Source organism: Belonocnema kinseyi, chromosome 1, assembly GCF_010883055.1.
Source record: "Belonocnema kinseyi isolate 2016_QV_RU_SX_M_011 chromosome 1, B_treatae_v1, whole genome shotgun sequence".
Classification (NCBI taxonomy): Eukaryota; Metazoa; Arthropoda; class Insecta; order Hymenoptera; family Cynipidae; genus Belonocnema; species Belonocnema kinseyi.
Genome location: NC_046657.1, coordinates 106,698,943 through 106,717,851, shown reverse-complemented (window position 1 = coordinate 106,717,851; position 18,909 = coordinate 106,698,943). Strand labels below are relative to the sequence as shown.

At 27.6% G+C, this 18,909-nt stretch overlaps 2 protein-coding genes across 4 annotated transcripts in view; one reads left to right on the top strand and one right to left on the bottom strand.

The window, feature by feature from the left end:
- LOC117170018 (ATP-dependent RNA helicase DDX24) overlaps positions 1–1,675 on the top strand; it is a 39,347-nt gene extending 37,672 nt beyond the window's left edge. Inside the window, exons 9-10 of one of the 2 annotated variants that reach the window (XM_033356534.1) lie at positions 1,020–1,355; positions 1,583–1,675. In XM_033356534.1, coding sequence (XP_033212425.1) covers positions 1,020–1,341 — 322 coding nt within the window. In that variant the 3' untranslated portion in view covers positions 1,342–1,355; positions 1,583–1,675. Of the gene's footprint in view, positions 1–1,019; positions 1,379–1,582 lie in introns of those variants that run through there. The other variant, XM_033356540.1, reaches the window with a different exon arrangement.
- The window catches only part of LOC117170029, a 42,989-nt gene continuing 25,436 nt past the window's right edge, over positions 1,357–18,909 (bottom strand). For both annotated transcript variants that reach the window (XM_033356550.1, XM_033356555.1), the window contains exons 3-6: positions 13,736–13,879; positions 9,999–10,300; positions 5,786–6,042; positions 1,357–2,826 (exon numbers count right to left, since the gene is read on the bottom strand). In XM_033356550.1, the coding sequence (XP_033212441.1) occupies positions 1,644–2,826; positions 5,786–6,042; positions 9,999–10,300; positions 13,736–13,879 (1,886 nt within the window). In that variant the 3' untranslated portion in view covers positions 1,357–1,643. The remainder of the gene's footprint in view (positions 2,827–5,785; positions 6,043–9,998; positions 10,301–13,735; positions 13,880–18,909) is intronic.

Here is an 18,909-nt window from a genome sequence, read left to right as displayed (position 1 = left end):
AGTTTTTATTAAAAATTGGTAATCTTATTTCAAAATTCAATCATTTGTTTGAAAAATTGTATTTTTTAGTACAAAATAGAACCATTTGCTTGAAAATTTGCGTTTTCTGGTACACAATAGAATTATTTGTTTGAAAATCCATGTATTTGGTTGCAAAATCGTCTTTTTTGGTAAAAAATTAATCTTCTTGATTGAAAATTCAAGTATTTCAGTTACTTATTAGTCGTTTTATAAAAAAAAGTATTTTTTTGGTTTAAAATTTAAACGTTCCAGTTGAAGATTCATCATTTTAGTTAAAAATTCATCTTTTTGGTTTAAAATTAAACTATTCAATTTGAATATTTATTATTTTAGTTAAAAATGTCATCAGTTGGGTTAAAAATTACTTTGTTTCAAATTGAAAATGTATCTGTCCTTTTATTTTAAAATTTAACCATTTCGTTTAAAATTCATGTATTTTGTTGAGTAATCGTTTTTTTTGGTAGAAAATTAATTTTTTTGTTTGAAAAATAACTTTTTTAGTTGAAAATTCAAGTACTTCAATTAAATATTCATAATTTTATTTGTAAATTGATATTTTTCGTTGAAAATGAGACAACTTGGTTGGAAGTTAAACTTTTTTGTTAAAAATGTATCCTTCTGATTTAAATTTGATCTATTGCATTTGAAGATTCATCATTTTGGTTCAAAATTGGTTTTTTATTTTGTCGAAAATTAATTATATTAACTGAAAATTTAACTATTCCATTTGTTGTTTAACACTGGTCTTTTTTAATTAAAAATTTAACTATTTTGTAGAAAATTGATCTATACTGGTGAATAGAATCCCTAGAAACTGAAAAAAATATATTTATAATAATCTCGGGAAACTATATTTATTTCGAATTGATTGTTATAAAAAATGAGAAATAGCTGAAAAAAACTCTGGAATTTTCAGGGCATTTTTTTCAAAGATTTTGGTAGACACTCTGTTATATTTATATTTGTATTTAAATTTATATTTGCATTTATATTTACAGAAACACAACGTCTGACAATGAGGAAACGGCGAATATAAAACGCGCTTTGAAAGCCAAAAGGCATCAGCTCTCAAATATGTTATTAAAGCCCCTTTTCCCCCGAGGTTTCTCAGGAAAATATCCTGACGTGAATTTCAATCTGAAAATAAATGAAGAACCGCAGAAGGCAGTCGAAATAATGCAGAATGCCATCAAAGAAGGACCGCAGAAAAAAGACTCGAAATCCAAATTCAAGCCGAAACCCATATCGGCATCTAAATTAAAAAGTAAGATGAAAAATAAGAAAATCAAGTCGAGTAAAAATAGGAATTCTGTAGGATGAAGAAAAAAAATTAAGTATATCAAAATCTAATAATTAATCGTCTTTTTTATTACAAGTTGTAAGTCTTTATAAAAATCTCGTTTTACAAATATTCATCTCGCGTGTAAATTGAGCCGTTTACTACACATTCTAATTATTTTCTCGAAGAAAATTTTAATAATACTCTTACAATTACGTAATATGTACAGCATACTTTTTCTACATATTGTTTATACTTTATACAAATATCGTTTTTTTACAGATCAATTATATTGAAGGGAAGGGAATTGCAATAAAAGATATCATTAGAAATTCGAAATAGCCTAGAAAATTGAGTTATATATTACATCATCATCGCTGTTGATAATTGGATCACTGTGAGTTATCATCACCGAATTAACGTATCGTCCTTCTTTTTTCACTTGCTCACTTTCATAAGATTCTTTACTTTTTACAATGATTTTGATTCTTGCCATCACATGACTCCCTGAATGATTTTCCTGAGGATGAATTTGAAACCGAGGATTAATTTGTGGTTCGGTTTCAATCTGAAATCTTGGCTGAATTTCTGGCTGAGTTTCAGTTTGAAATCTCGGTTTGATCTCCGGTTGAGCATCAATTTGAGATCTCGGTTTAACTTCCGGCTGACAGTGAGTGACGAATTGAAACCTGGGCTTAATTTCCGGCTGAGTTTGAATTTGAAACCTCGGCTGAATTTCCGGCTGAATTTCAATTTGAAACCGAGACTGAATCAGAGGTTGGATTTTAGTTTGTGATTTAAATTCAGCTTCTGATTTAATGTCATTCTGACTCTGAATCTGCACTTTCTTCTGAATTTGGGATTTCTGAACTCTCGATTGCCTCTGAATTTTCGCCTTGCTTTCCATTCTCTCAGATTTTATTTTCGACTCGGACTTTACTTCCGATTCGGCTTTAGCTTCAGCGACAAAGTTTTCACAGATCTCGGCATAAATATCTTCTGCCTTTTGCTTCGTTTGTTTCGGAGGTGAAGGCAGAGGTGTTAAACTATCCCGGACTCTCGAATAATTCGGCTGAACTTCAACATCTGCAGAAACTTCGAGAACACTGGTGGAGACCGATCGTTGAACTGGCAGCTTTGAATTATGAACATTGGAGTGATTTTGACTCGTTTCCGGTTCCAAGCTCGAATATCTTTCCTGGGCTTTCATGGCAAGTTCGGGTCGCACAGCAAAAGTGAAGGAGGCCGATTTTTTTGCGGGATTTCGACTGCGACTTCCGTGAGTTAGCTTTGAAATTCTGTCGAGGAATCCATTTCCTGAACATGATCCTTGCCTGGTTTCGCTTCGCTCACGTACGGTTGTCTTTTTCAAATGGCCAATTCCGTCCCGGAGACTTTGGAGAATCGGTTTTGTTTCGGTTTTCGGTTTTATTTTCTTCAGGTGCATCTCCTTCAAGTCCTCGGTTGATGAATTCATTTTGAGGGGAGCCACTCTGGGTTCAGTTGCTCGGTCTCCAACTGCTCTGCTATACATTCCAAAATTCAGAACAGAATTATTTTCAGAAATATTAAAGAAAGAAGTTTTTGTATTTGAATTTCGCGCCCGAATTATGCTAATAATTACCGCGAAAATTCAAATTAGATAAATGAAAAATAAAAGAAAGTTCATGGTTTATTCATAAAACGAGGTGAAAGTGTATGTCATTCAATTTTTGAAAAAGAAAACAATTCATATTACAATTAATGGTTAGTTTTCCTTCCGATGTTTAAATTTTCAAAAATATAGCATTATTGGCTGGTGAAAGAACACTTCAAAGTACGTATTTTCATAACTTTCTCTTTTTTTTACATCGAATAGTTGCATTTGTAACTAATAAGATTTGAACCAAAAGTTAAATAGTTCAATTTTTAACGAAAAAGATTAATTTCCCAATAGAGAGATTATTTTTCTACTAAAAAGTGATAATTTTAACAAAAGAAATGAATGTTTAACCAAATAGTTGAAGTTTAAAATAAAAAGGGTAAATTTACAACTATGTGCATACATTTTGAACTAAATTAATAATTTTATAACCAATAATGGAATAGTTAAATTTTCAGCGAAAGAAACGAATTTTCAGCTAAAAAAGATCAATTATCAACCAAAAATAAAATTAGTTAAATTTTTAGTTAAAAAACTAAATTTTGAAAAAAAGAGCTTGCAATAAAATAGTTAAATTTTTAACCAAAGAAAGAAGTTTAAAAACACAAATAATGAGATTCTTCCGAAAAAGACGAGTTTTCAACTAAATTAATGAATTTTCAACCAATAAATCTGAATTTTGGACCTAAATTGTTATATAGTTAAATTTTCAGTTAAAAAAATGAATTTTCAATCAAATAGTTCAACTTTTAACAAAATGAATGAATTTTCAGCTAAAAAAAGTTATATTTATAACAAAAATAAAATTAGTTAAATTTTTATTTTAAAAAGTATATTTGAAACCAAAAAAAAGATCTTATGACAAAATAGTTAAATTTTAACCAAAGAAAAAAGTTTACAAAAAAATTATATTTTACCAAAAAGACGAGTTTTCAATTAAATTAATGAATTTTTAACTACATAGTTGAATCTTTCACCAAAAAGATTAATTATGAACCTAAATTGGAATATACTTTAATTTTCAGTAAACAAATGATTTCCAACTAAAAAAAAGAAGTTTAAAACAAGATTTAAATTTTCCACTGAAAAGTTGAATTTTCCAAAAAGAAAATTAATTTTTTACTAGAAAGACAAATTTTTAACAAAATAAATGAATTTTCAACCAAATAGTTGAAGTTTCAAATAAAAAGGGTAACTTTTCAACTATAAACAAATTTTCTACTAAAATAATAAGTTACTAACAAAAAATAAAAGAGTTAAATTTCCAACCAAAGAAAGAAGTCTGCAAACAAAAATAATGATATTCTACTAAAAAATACTAGTTTTCAACAAAATACGTGACTTGTCAACCACATAGTTTAATCGTCAACTAAAAAAGATGAATTTTTATCGAAAAATGGAATATAGTTAAATTTTCAGTAAAATAATAATAAAAAAAAGTTTTAATAAAATGATTAATTTTTCAACCAAGCAAATGAATTTTCAACCAAAAAGATGAACATTTGAACAAATAATTTTCTACCAAAAAGACAAATTAAAAAAAAAATTACTTTCAACAAGATGTTGCATTTGCAACAAAAGGGGAAAGTTACATTTTCAGTTAAAAGAATTAATGTTTCCCTAAATAAAGAACAGTTTTTCAACAAAATAGTTTAATTTTCAACGAAAGATAAGGATTATTTAACTAAAAAGGATACATAAAAAAAGGAATAGTTAAATATTCAGCTAAAAAATTAATTTTCAAGAAAAAAGATTGTAGAACAAAATCGATAAATTTTCAACCATTTTCAAACAAGAAGATTGATATTCTACTCGAAAAGGCGAATTTTTAACAAAATACATAAATTTTCAACTAGAAAAGATAAATTTTTAACAAAAAATGGAATAGTTTAATTTTCAGTTTAAAAAATAATTTTGATTTCCAACCAAAAAAATTAAATTTTCAATCAAAAATAGTTTTCTACCAAAAAAAAAAAGGAATTTTCAAATAAAATAAATACATTTGTTAATTAAACATTCAAGTATATTTTCAATTTTTGAGTTGAAAAATGAATTAAAAAAAAAGATTTTTCACCAAAATAATTAACTTTTCAACCATAAAGATTAGTTTTTAAATTAAAATGTAATATTTGATATTTCAATCAAAAAGAGCAATTTTTAAACAAAAATAATCAAAGCTTAATTCTTCAGTTAAAAAATTTAATTTTCAAACCATTACTTGGTTTTTTGTAGTAAAAACGGTTAAAAAATATAAAAAAAGTTCAACGAAAGTGTTGAGTTTTTAAACCAAAAAGAAGATTTTTTTACAAAACAATTGGATTTTTAATTAAAAAATATGAAATTTTTTATTTTTCCTATAAAAAGCCGAAAACGTTTGAAAGAGATTCAAAACTACAGAAGAAAAATTAACCATTGCTGAAAATATTGAGTTTTTTCTTTTCCAATTGAATGACTTACACTTTTATTTCGTTTTATGAATAAACTATATACTTTTATTATTAATTTGCATGTAAAAAAGGAATTTTTCTTCTATCCAATTTGAATTTTGTCGGAAGTTTGACTAAAACAGTTAGCGATCTTAGCGGCTGGTGACTAACTGCGCAGCTATAAGTTTGATAGAAGCTTATTGCGCAGATGTATGCTTCGAAGAACACTGCCGCGCATGCGTCTTCACTACAGAACTCTACTGCATAGGTCTCAATAGTGACGTCACGTTTAAAAAATCACTGGCGCGAAATTCAAATTGGAGGAGTTTGTTTGTCGTGTATCAAAGTTGAAATCAGTATATTTTTAAAATAAAATAGGTAGTATTAAAAGACTGTCATATTTTTTTCGGGATTTACCTGCATGCTGATAGTAACCCCTGCATTTTTGGAGAAGCCAGTAACCTCGCCTCAGAAGGGTATCCTAATCGGGCTCTTCTAACTCTTGGAGCTCCACTTCCGGTGACCATAAGTTCCAACATTTCCGGATTGTAAACTGGCCTTTCCGGAACTATACATCCCAGAACAATCGCTCCACGAGTTGAAGTTTCCAGTTGCATTAAACCCCCATATTCCCGGGGTAATGGTACTGGCAGTGGTCCCGCTATTAAACGAACCTACACAAATTTTATTATTAATTTTGTGTTTTTGTATTAAACATGAAAACAAAAGTCTTTCGCAATTTATAAATTAAATATAAAATTGATATTGAGACTAAATTTTTTAATTTTTATAGTATTTATTATCTGAAATAATAGAAAGTAGAAGCAAGGAGAATTTTTTTGATAAATATCCGAAATAGTGAGTCTTCAACTAAAAAAACTAATGTTTATCAAAATAGTTCAACTTACAACCAAAAAAGTTGCATTTTTAATAACAAAAAAAGACTTCTATCAAGAATATTATTTCTCTACCAAAAAAGATAATTTTTCGACAAAATAGTTAATTTTCAACAAATAAAATTAATCTACAAGAATCAAAATTAATTTTTATCAAAGCAGTTCAACTTTCAAAGAAGTTGTTGAATTTTCAATAAAAAAAGGATTAATTCTATACAAACAATCTAATAGTAGATACTTCAAACAAAAAAATTTGGATTTAAAAGAAGCAGTTGAATTCAATTAAAAAAGTCGCATTCTTAACAAAATAGTTGAATCCTCAACCAACAAAGATTAATTTTGTTCCAAAAAGTTAGATTTTAAACAAACAATCTACAACGAACAACCAACCATTGTTTATTTTTCAAATAAAAGACATCAATTTTCAATCAAGAATGGAATATTCAGAATTTTCAATTGAATGAAATTAATTTTTAACCAAAATAGATGCAATTTTCAGAAAAACAGTTAATTTTCTTAACAAAGAGATCAATTATTAACTAAACTCATCCCTCTTCAACTGGAATGTTTAAATTCTTAGTAAACAAATTAACTTTTATTTTAAAAAAAGCTTTCAACCAAAGACATGAATTTTCAAGAAAAAAATGTTTTTTCTTAAAAATGTTGAACTTCCAACTAAGGAGTTAAATTTTCAATTACACAGAAAAGATGATTTTTCAAATAAGAATGTCTATAAAACAGATTAATTTTCAACCAAACATTTGCATCTTTCAGCAACAAATATTTTTAAACGAAAAAAAATGTCTATATTTTTTATGATTCATGACAATTTAAACTGCTGAATCATATATAATATTTTTTTTTACAATATATAGACAGGCAATAGTTGCATTTTTTCAAAAATACCTATTTCTAACGAAAAATAGTAACATAACCCAAAAATGTCCAAAATTGTAAGTTTCATTATTGAAAAAAATTATTTTTGTTTAAAATAGCGCATTTCCTGTGACAAATATACCTTATTATTGTTTAAATACTGAAATTGTTTTCAAATATAATTTTTTTTTATTCAAAATAGAAATGTTAGACGAAAAGCACTAACAAAAAAAAATTATTTAAGATTTAAAATATTCTCTTTAACCTAATGATTATTAGTTTAAATGACTGATTCCTTGTGAAAAAAGTAAACGTAACATACAATTGTTCTAAAACTATAAATTTCAGTTGAGAGCACCAAAAAATAATATTTTTCAACACAATAATCGAATTCTCAATAAAAGCGTATTAATTTTCAAACCAAAAGCAGATTTTTAAATAAAAAACCATTTTTTAGTCATACAGGAACAAAAATTTCACCCAAATTATAATTTTAATGGACAAATCATTTTGACTACAAGATAAAAATGATGAAAAAACTTTTTTATGTTTATTTTTTCAATTCTTTTAGCTTTGTATAGAAACATAATTTTTCTGAGATTATTTGGGAAAATTTTAAACAAATGTCACAGATTTCAGACATATAAAAAAAGATCAATTTTCTACCAAAAAAAGAGAATTTTCAACGAATATTCTTTTTATTTCACAGGATTTTGGAAAATTTTGGAAAAAATTCAAGTCAATTTAAAAGTTATTTAGGATTCTTAGAAGTTTTGAAAATAAATATCTTTTAAACTGAATAGAATTATTCCTAAAACTTTGAAATTTTAAAAATGTCTGAGATCTTCAGGATTTTTTTTAAATTTGTAGAAACCTTCTAAAATATTTTGAAACATTTCTATATTTTTTTCAAAAACCAGTTTTTTCGAAATGAAAAGACATAAAAAATATCCCCATGAATCTCAAGAAAAGTTTTTTATTTTCTTCAAGCCTCTCAAACTTCTTAAAAAGTTTCAAAAATTTGGTAAAAATCTTCAAAAATTTACATTTTGTTTTGAATTTTAATAATTCTTTTCAAACTTCAAATTATTCTTTAATCATTTTCAAAACATTTAAGCCTTCCAAATATCTTTTAAAATTATTGGATTTTTTCAAAAAATTTCTCAAGATTCTAAAAAATTTTTTTTTTAAATTGCCTTTAAATCTTCCACAGTCTGTTTTACAATTTTGGAAATGTTTTGAAGTGTTTTCAAGTCGTTTTAAATATTCTCTTAAAATTAAGTTTTTAAAATAAAAGGCAGTTTAAAAACCAGGAATTTTAAAACATTTTTTTATTATCGTGAAATTTTTCAAAATCTTTAAGAAGCGTCAAAATTTCTATTTCCAAATATTCAAAAATTGTCATTTTTCCTAACTTTTTTGAAATGTTTTCAACTTCGAAATTAATTTTTAATATTTTAGTAGATTCTAATGTACCTTAATATTACTAGATTTTGTCATAAAACTTTGTAATCACATTTACTAGAAATTTTGGCTTTAAAATCGTCCACATTCTCTTTCTAAAATTTATTAAGAGTTTTTCCAGAAATCTCAAGAAATTTTTTTTACTATCTTGACGCCTTTCAAACTCCTTAAAAAGATGAAAAAATTGGTCGGATCCTTCAAGTTTTAAATTATTTTTTTCATAATTTCTAAAACTTTTAAACCTTCTAAATATCTTTTTAAATTATTCAAACTTTTCCAAAGTTTTTCTTAAAATTCTGAAAAATTACAAAAATTGCCTTAACTTCTTCCAGAATCTGTTATGGATATTTTAGAAATCTTTTTTGATTTTTAAAAATATTTTCTAACCTTTTAAAGTATTTTGGAATATTTTCTTAACGTTCATTTTTTCAAATAAAAAATCAATTTGAGTTTTCCCAGGAATTTTAAGACATTTTTTTACCATCGCCAAACCTATTAAGATCTTTCAGAAGCTCCAAAAATTGTGTTTACAAATATTTCAAAATGCACTTTTTATCTTTTAACTTCTTAAACTTTTTAAAACAACTTTAACTTTAACTTAGCTCTTAAAAATGTTTTCATGTTTTAAATTCATTTTGAATCTTTTTAAAACTTCAAAATGTCTCTTAAACTTGACCGCATTTTTTTATAAAATTTTGTCATCTTGTTAATTGAAACATGTGCCTTCGAAATCGTCCACATTTTTTTCCAAATTTGGGGAAATAATTAAAAATGTTTAGAATTCGTTGTCCATTTTCTCTTAACATTTTTTCATTTTTAAAATTAAAAAGCCGTTTAAATTTTCCCAGTAATTTTAAGAAATTATTTTTGATTTTCTTGAGCAATTTAAAAATTCGAACAAAAAGCTTCTTTTTTTTAGGAGTCTTCAAAAATCGAGACATTATACTTTTGTATATAAAAGTACAGGAAACTTTTGTTCCATTGATTATTATCATTATTGAATATATGATTTAGAATTTAGATAATCGTAAATTTCTCATAAACCTAAAGTTTTCAGACTTTCTATTTTAAATGGAAAAAGAAGCGACAGCTTCATTTAATCATAAACGCGAGTTTCCCCCCAAAAATAGTTTTAACTCTTAAAGCCTAGACTGGGTGTATAATACCCGGATGATATTTCTGGCTCGCTATATAGTTGTTTCAATTTTGTGAAAATATTTATAGTAATATGTTGAATTCATCTGATTAATTTTATAATATTCATTTTTCTTAGAGATATTGAAGTCTATGCTGAGAGGGTTAAATTGCTTCGAGTAATTTCGAGATATTTTCGAGAAATAATCGAAAAAGGTCGCCATGCGTTTTTTAATTATTGGATTGAGGATTAAACTCACTCTAAGGGGAAGTTGTCTCTTGACAAGATGATGGACTTTGTAAAGAACAGCATCACACCCAGTGTCCACATTTTCGTTCTGGCAAACGGCATAAAATTCTCCTCTCGCTGATAGAGGAGCGAAAACCTCGCGTCCATGTGGATCGAGACATTGCGCGTATTGGTCCTTTTCTGAACAACTACTGGAAATAGCGAACGACATCGAACTGTATTTTTTTGTATCTTGAAAGACAGCTACGAGCCGAAGAACCTCGCCTGCTCTTATCGTCGTTTTCGTATAATGAGCTCTCAGGTTTCCATTTTCTGAAAAAATAAAGAAATTTTCAATTCGATTCACAATTATTCATCAGTTACGAATTATTTCATAGATATTTATTTTGGAGAGTTAATAATGTTCCAGAGATACAATAAATCAACTTAAATTTCGCGCCAAAACCTAAATACGGAATGCCACACTTTGACATAACCTCTAATCTTAAACTTATTCTGGCGCGAAATTTGAATTGTAAAATTATTTTCTTATCACTTCAGGGGGTTTTGAAAATATTTGTATTCTAATTATCGTGTAGTTATGGTAAACTTGCTGATTTCGGATTCTCGAGTAACTGTTCATCTATGTTAATCGAAAGAGCAAAGATCCGGAACTGAATAACGATAATGACTAGTTTAAACAACACTTAACAAACGTTTAATCTCAGTGGTTATCGCATTTACGAGCATCTAATCGATTTGGCAGATTTCTATTCTGTAAAGTGTAAACGCTAGCCGATTTCATGGTGCAACGATTTTCAAGCTGTCTCGTTCGATCGGTATGCATTCGGGTCAAGAACGTTGCTCTGTCTGACATTTAAAGTCGAGCAACTACGCGCTTAAGAGACTGATTGGAACCTATTAGTTTTCGTGAGATCACCTGGCCAGATGCCTATTATATCTTCCGAGAAAATTAATTTCCATTCCGAATTTTTATCTGAAACGAAATTTCTGGAATTTTATTGAAGTTCTGGAAATTCTAATAAAATTCCGAGATATGCTGCGCAATTTTCAGTAATCATAGGTTGTCACCTATTTTGAAATTTTTCACCTATTCTATTTTATTTTTTTATTTATTATCCTATTCAATTATTAGTTATAATTAATTTTAATTTAAAAAGCGGTATAACCCTTATGCAAATTTATAAGTATTTATGCTTTTTAATACTCTTCCGCCCTTCAATTAAAACCGTCAAATTATCTATTAAATTTCCGCTGTATATATTATAAGAAAAAAAATAATTTTTAATTTAAATCATAAGGTGTCCAAGAGGAATTTTCTAAATTTTTTGTTGTGTAAGAGATCTTTTCATCTGAAATCGACACCGAAAATCAGCAATTCTAAAAGAAAATCGTCAAGATTTCTTGTTTTCAACAATTTTAGGTTCAGTTTAAAAATTAAAAAAAAACATTATATTTTAGGGGGTTCATCATTTTTGAACAATTTTAAGTTAATTTAGTGTTTTATACCAAAAATTGGTATTTTAAAACAAAAATTACATTATAATTTAAACAAAATTAAGAATCTTTTAACAAGGACATGATAGTAGTGTTTTTAATCGGAAGTTATTGGTACTTTTAAATTAATAACACAAACTGTTTCCGGCATACGAAAATAAGAAAATTTAATTTAAAAAAAATAGATTTAAAAAAAGATTCACACATTTTAACAACTTTAGGCTATTTTATAAATAATTATTATATTTCAAATTTTTTGAACCACTTCAGATTATGTTGGTGCGTTTAACCTAAAATTTGTATTTTATACCAAAAATTATGAGATTTACATCCAATGATTTTTGTTGAAAATAATAAAATTTACTAGTTTGATCAATTTCGGAATGTGTTTGAGCTTTTCGTCGGAGATTCAAAGTATTCAAAGTTTATTAAATTTGAAAGTAGAAATAGATTATAAGTTTTAAAAAAATTTAGGCTGTGTGTTAACGTTTTATAGAAAAAATTGATATGTTAAAAAAAATTATTATAGTTTGAACAAGATTGAGAATATTTGAACAATTTTGGATTTTATTTCTTTTTCTCGCCCAAAATTGGTATTTTTCATAATAAACAAAATATATTTGAAAGAATAATATCAAAATTTCATAATTTTAGATTATGCTAGCATTTTACATAAAAAATTTGTATTTTTTAACAAAAATAATTACATTTTGAACAAGATTTACCATTTTTGGAAATAATATTTTTTACAGGAAATCGGCTATTATAAACAAAAATCACTAGATTTAGAATATTTACAATTATAGTGAACAGTTTTCTGTTATTCTTTTTTCGTTAGAAATTATATTTTTTTATAAAAAAGATATTAACTTTCAAAGGATTTGACGATTTTCGAATTGTTGTTCAAAATGTATTAGATTTTGAAGTAGATTGTTGATTTATGTAAATATTTTTCACCGGAAGTCGTTAATTTTAAATAAGAAACATTAGGTTCAAATAAAGAAATTTTACAATCTTAAACAATATTTTGTTATGTTTGTGTTTCTCGTCTAAAATGTTAGTTGTTATTTAAAAAAAATCATTAGATTTCAAAGAATATTTACAATATTTGAATAATTATAGTTATAATGTTAGTATTTTTCGTCAGAATTTCGTATTTTTTAAAATAAATACAACGATTAGATTTTCGATATGTATTGTGCAAAAATATTATATTTATATTATTTCTGAAGTTTTGATATCAGTTTTTATCAATTATCCAAAATATTGATTTTCTTAGTTATATAAAAACTAAAATATTCAAATTTGTAATTAATAATTAAAATATTGGATATATTTTTAAATAAATGTACAATTTATGTCTTTATTCAGAAATAATATTATTTTATTAATTTAATTATTAGAATAATTAAAGCTTATTTTAAAATGTTTCATTTACAGTTAAAAGAAAATAATCACAATTAAAATTATAAATAATCAATTAATGAACACATCTTTTCAAATAATTATATTAAACTAATCATAAGGTTTGGCCTTTTTATTACATATTTTATTTGATTATGGTGTAATTCATTAATTGACTGTTCCTTCAATGGAAAATAAAATTAATGGGTTTCTAGGACGAATTGATCAGTTAAATTGATTAATTTGCCTGATGTTTTTTGCGAATGTTCGGAAATTTTTAGGGCTAATTATAGATTTATACCAATTTTAATTCAATCAGCTAAATAAAAAATATTTTGAAACTGACTTAATACAACTTAAATAATAAAATTAATAAAAATATATTATTTAAACTAAGGGTATTAAGTTTTTCTTTCTGATTCTTATAGAATTTTCAGTCTTCTTTCTAAATTCGGCGGAGAATTCTTTTTAAAAAATCCCTCACAAAATAATTAAGAATTCTAAAAAAAAATCCGCGAGTTCTGCAAAAAAATGACACTCGATCCCTAATCCAGTTGAACAGAATCACTACAGTTCTAAACAGATTTAAGGAAATTCCTAAAAAAATCCTATAAATTTTAATGTAATTCTAGAGATATGGTGTAGTAAAATCCAAAAAATAATATTTGGTAAAATTTTATAAATTTCAATGAAATGTTGGCTACTGCTAAAAAAAAAGTAGTAGCTTTCTTTTAGTAGAGATTTTTTAAAGATTTTTTTTTTAGTAGAGAGATCAAAAGAAGAATCCTTTTTCCTAAACACACGCATTCTTTTTCAAGTTGTTACAAATTTTTTGAATTCACTCACCCATTTTTGAATGTGTGAGTGTGTATGCCCTCAAAGGCGCTGCAAGTAGAAAAGCTGGAACTCCAGCCCGTACCAGAGACTCTACTCTTCGATACACCCTTGCATTGCCAGTCGTATTATTTCCAGATATCACAGAAAACCATCCTGAAAGAAGGTAAAATTCATGATGAATAAATTTCATTTTCCAATCAAAACATATGAGTTAAAAAAAAATTATTTTCATTTCAAATAATTATTATACACACATGTACAATAATAACATAACATTACGAGCTGAGTTGCATTACACCTTACACGTAAAACGTAGAATGTACCTCATAAACATACATATATATATATTTGCGCGAGGCAATAAGAAGCTCGAGAAGAAATTTAACGATGCGTTTCTAAATTGAAGTTAAATGCATTCGTCGTGATTGCTCCTTTGGTTAAATGTTCATTGGTCAAATGCTCCTGAAGCAAAACGGTGCCGACTGTATTACTGTTTCTCAATTATGTCCCCTTGTAAATTAATTCAGCCTTATATAGTCTCTTCAACGAGTATAAACATTAAACATTACAAGTTCCATCGAGTTAATGTTGTGCGATAATTAACGACACGATTTCACTCTTTATGACTGCTTTCATTACTTTTACATGCATCATTTCACTTAGAATTTTTGAAAAGTAATTTTACGCTTTATAAATTATGTATTGCAAAGTCTATAATACATCCAGCTGAGAATTTCTATAGAGGAACTTGTACAGGTATCAGTACCAATGATAGAAACTTTAAAAGATCCTGTACCAACAGAGGAGCATTTGAAGCATCTTTTACAACAAATTTTATTGTCAAAGGATTCGGAACCAACAAAGGAACATTTGCCAACAATTTAATTTTTGAAGGATTCTGCGAGAACCAAGGAATCATAAAAGGATCCTGTACAGGAACCTGTACCAACGATAGAATCTTTTAAGGATCCTGAACTGACCAAGGAACCTATGAGGTATAATTAACATGAATTCACAGGGAAAAAAAACCAACAGAGGATCTTGTACCAAAAAAGGAACTATTGAAGAATTTGATACATGATCCTACTCGATGAAGAAACCTGTACCAAAAAATAAACGTTTAACCGATAGACGTTTTGAGAAACCAGGTTTTTTGTTTTTATCACACACTTCCTAAACTTGTTTTATTTAGTAAACAAATAAATGTGTATTTTTTGTTTATTTAGTAAGAAAGTTTAAACCATGGTCTTTAAACAGCCTCGAAATGACTATAACTATTAATTAACGTTAATATTCATTTAAAAAAGAGTATTTGGCAAGAAAAACAACTGATGATACCAGAATTCGAAGAAAAAAATTGACCCAATAGGACGAACAATAATATCTCTAATTGTGAAAAACTACCCTTTGTAGGGGTAGAAATACTAAATTGTGCATTTTAAAAATTTTACATGCAATTCTCTTGATATTTCAATATGTAGTTAAATGTCTTGGAATGATGCAAGAAAGTGCTTTTTTTAATTTAACCCCAATAAAGAATAGTTTTTACGATTAGGGGTAGTAAATTTGGTTCTTTTGGCTGATTCTTTCCCTCGATTTCTGGTACCGTCAGTAGCTTTCACTATCAAACAGTTATTATATTTACGAAAATTAAAGTTAATTAATGGTTATAATAATTTTAGGAGTTTAGGTGGTGCGCGATTAAAACAAAAAAACATTACGTTTCCTGGGACACTCTTATCTTACCTGTAAAACTTGGAAAGACCAGTGAATATTTTTTAAATTTAGGGATTTTTTTCGAGAGCATGCCTAATATTTGTTTAAATTGCAATGTAAAATTGATTAATAATTACTCTTCATTTGCAAAACAAATCTTATATTACTGTATTTTACTATTTTGTCGAAACTTTGTTTCATTTTGTTTTAAATTACTCTTTTTTTTAGTGAAAATTGAACTATTCTATTTATGTATAAAAATTGATCGTATTTGATTAAATATTCATGTATTTTGTTGAAAATTATTTCCTTCTGGAAGAAAATAATTCTTCTTTGCTGAAAATTGATTTTTGTCTGGAAAAATTAACAGTTCGCTTGTAATTTTTATTATCTCTTGTTTTTCTGTTGTGTTAAAAATTAATTTTGAACTAAAAATGTAACTATTTTCGTTCCATATTTCATAATTTTAGTGAAAAATTTATCTCTGACTGAACGTTAATTTTTAAACTAAAAATTCAACTATCCAATTTTAGGTTAAAAAAATTATCTTTCGTAATTTAAAAATTCGGTTTTTTTGCAATTTTTTTCTCTCTTGCCTGAACAGTCTTTCTTAATTAAAAATTTAACCCTTGTTAAAGATTTGTATACTTTGGTCGAATTCAACTGTTTTTATTTAAAAATTCAAATATTTTTTGGTTGAAATATCAGGTACTACATTTTTCGTTCATAATTGATCTTTTTTGGAACGAAAATTTAATAACTTGGTTGAAAGTTAAACTCTTTTGTTAAAAATTAATTTGGTTAATTTTGTTGTTAATTTAATTGTATTTGTATTCTTAGTTGAAAATTCAACTAATCTTGTAAACTCGTCATTTTTTTTTAAATTCAACTTATATTAATTAAAAATTAGTTTTTTGGTTGAAATATCAACTAATACATTTCTTGATCAGAATTAATCTTTTCTTTGGAATGAAAAGTAATAACTTGGGTTAAAATTAAAAATATTTGGTAATATTTATCAAATCTTTGGCAATGTGAATTTGATAACTGTATTTATTATTATTTATGTACAATTTGTATTTACAATAATATTATTATACTATGTACAAAGTGTGTCATTCAATAATATAAGCTTATTGTCCTGCCTCCGCCTGGAGAAAAAAGTTTCCGCCGCTTTTGTGTGTGCCAATGAATGAAAGTTGAATAGGTCCTTTACAAGAACACGTTACAACAAAGGAACCAGACGAGCAAAAGATTCTTTCCCGGATCCCGCGGCGACAAACAAAAAATCGTTGAAGGAACCTGTGCAGAAACCGTTAAGAAAAATGGAATTCTTTCCCTAAAATGGATTCATTCCAACAAAGGAAACTTTGACGGATCATTTATAGGAACCTTTGCTAATTATAAAACCATTGAAAGATATCTTGTCGATTAAAGGATCACAAAAAGGATTCTGACCCAATAAAGAATTCTGCACCATTAAGGTATTTTGTGCCTACAAACGAACATATTCTTTAAAAGAGCACGTGACAATAATGAAACCTTTGACGGATGCTGCATCCAAAAAGGTTCCTGTACGAACAATAGAATATTCGAAGGATCCTTCACCAAAAAAAAGGAGCCGGTACAAACATTGAACCCTTTCGAAGATCCTTTACCCACGAACGAACCTATAAAGTATAATGCATCAATAACAGCAACATGCAACAAAATGGAAGCTTTGAAGCATTCTCTACTAATAAAGAATTCTACACCAGCAGAGGATCCTCTACCAACAGAGGAACACATTCTTAAATTATCCTCCAAAAAAAGGACGTAGATAATGGAATCTTGAAAGGAAAGGATTTTGCAGCAAAAAATGATTCTGATTCAACAAGGGATTCTGATCTAACGAATGAACCTTTGAGAGATTCTTTACAAGAGCAGGTACCAACAATGGAATCTTTGAAGGATGCTGCATCAACAAAGGTACCTGCTAACAAAAAATAATTTCCCAGATATCGCAGCAACCAAAAAAACAATGGAATGACTCTGTGAAATTTATCAATTATAGAACCAATGCAGGATTCTGCACCAACAAAGCCACCTTTATTATTAATGGAACCTTTGAAGAATCCTCTACCAAAAAAGGAATCTTTGACGGATCCTGCACCAACAAAGGAACCTGTACCAACAATAGATTCTTTCCCGAATCCCGTAGCAAAAAAAAAACATTGAAGGATTCTGTGTAGGAACCTATAAGTACAATGGAATTGGTACCAAAAACAGGTCTTTTGAAGGATCCTACTTCAATAAAGGAACCTTTAACGTATCCTTTATAGGGATCTTTACCAATAACAGAATCATTGAATGAGTCATAACCAGCATATCTACTTTTATCTTTAATGGAACATATAAGGGATCCTATACAAACAAAGAATTCTGATCAAACAAATTATTCTGATCCAACAAAGGATTCTATACCATTAAAGGATTCTGTGCCAACAAATGAACCTTTGAAAGATTTTTTACCAGAGCATATACCATCAACGGAATCTTTGAAGAATCCTGCACCAACAGAACAACCTGTGCCAAAAATGGAATCTGCATGATCTAAGACCAAAAGAGGAATCATTGAATCTGTACAGGAATATCTAAGAACATTGGAATCTGTGCCATGAATGGATCCTTTGAAGTGTCATGTGCCAAAAAATGAACCAATCAGGGTTTCTTAACAGGAACCTAAAAGAAGATTGAATTCTGTGGCAAGAATGGAACCCTACAAGGATCCTGTACCAGCGAAAGAATCTTTAACAGATCTCTTACATGAAACAGTACCAACAAAGAAACCAGTACTAATAATATGGAAACTTTGAAAGATCCTCTGAAAAAAACAAACAAAAGTAAATTAAAAAAAAAATCTTTTTTTGAAAAAAATTTATGGTTTTTGATTTTCTTAATCTAGGCTAAGAGTTCTTTACACAAAAGATAGCATCTGAGTTAAGGATTTCCAAACATTATATGCTAATGAACCGCGATGATCTTGTTCGTCGTTCCTCGCACATAAAATACGCTTGTGTAATCTCTTTATCAAAAAGAGGGGAATAGAGCCAGTTATTGCAGTGTAGGATATGCCCTCGAAATGCTAATTAATAATTGACCTTTATCCACGCGACGTTTGTTCCCACATTCGATTTTATTATCACCTTCCTACTGTTTGAACGCCACTGCGCTCGGAAATTTCGCGATAAAGCCAAATAAACGCGCCAAGCGTAACGCCACAGCAAACGACTCAATTAGCCGCTTCTTGACTTACAAATCTCCTTCGAGGGGGAAAAACTTGTTTCATCGTAAAATTGCCTTCAGATTTAATTTCGCGACACTTGATTTTGTTGTTCCTTTTTTCCTCTGCAAAGATTCCTTATCCAATTTATGGAAAACTGTACGTAATACTCGTTTTACACAGGCTTCTCTCAATACATATATAG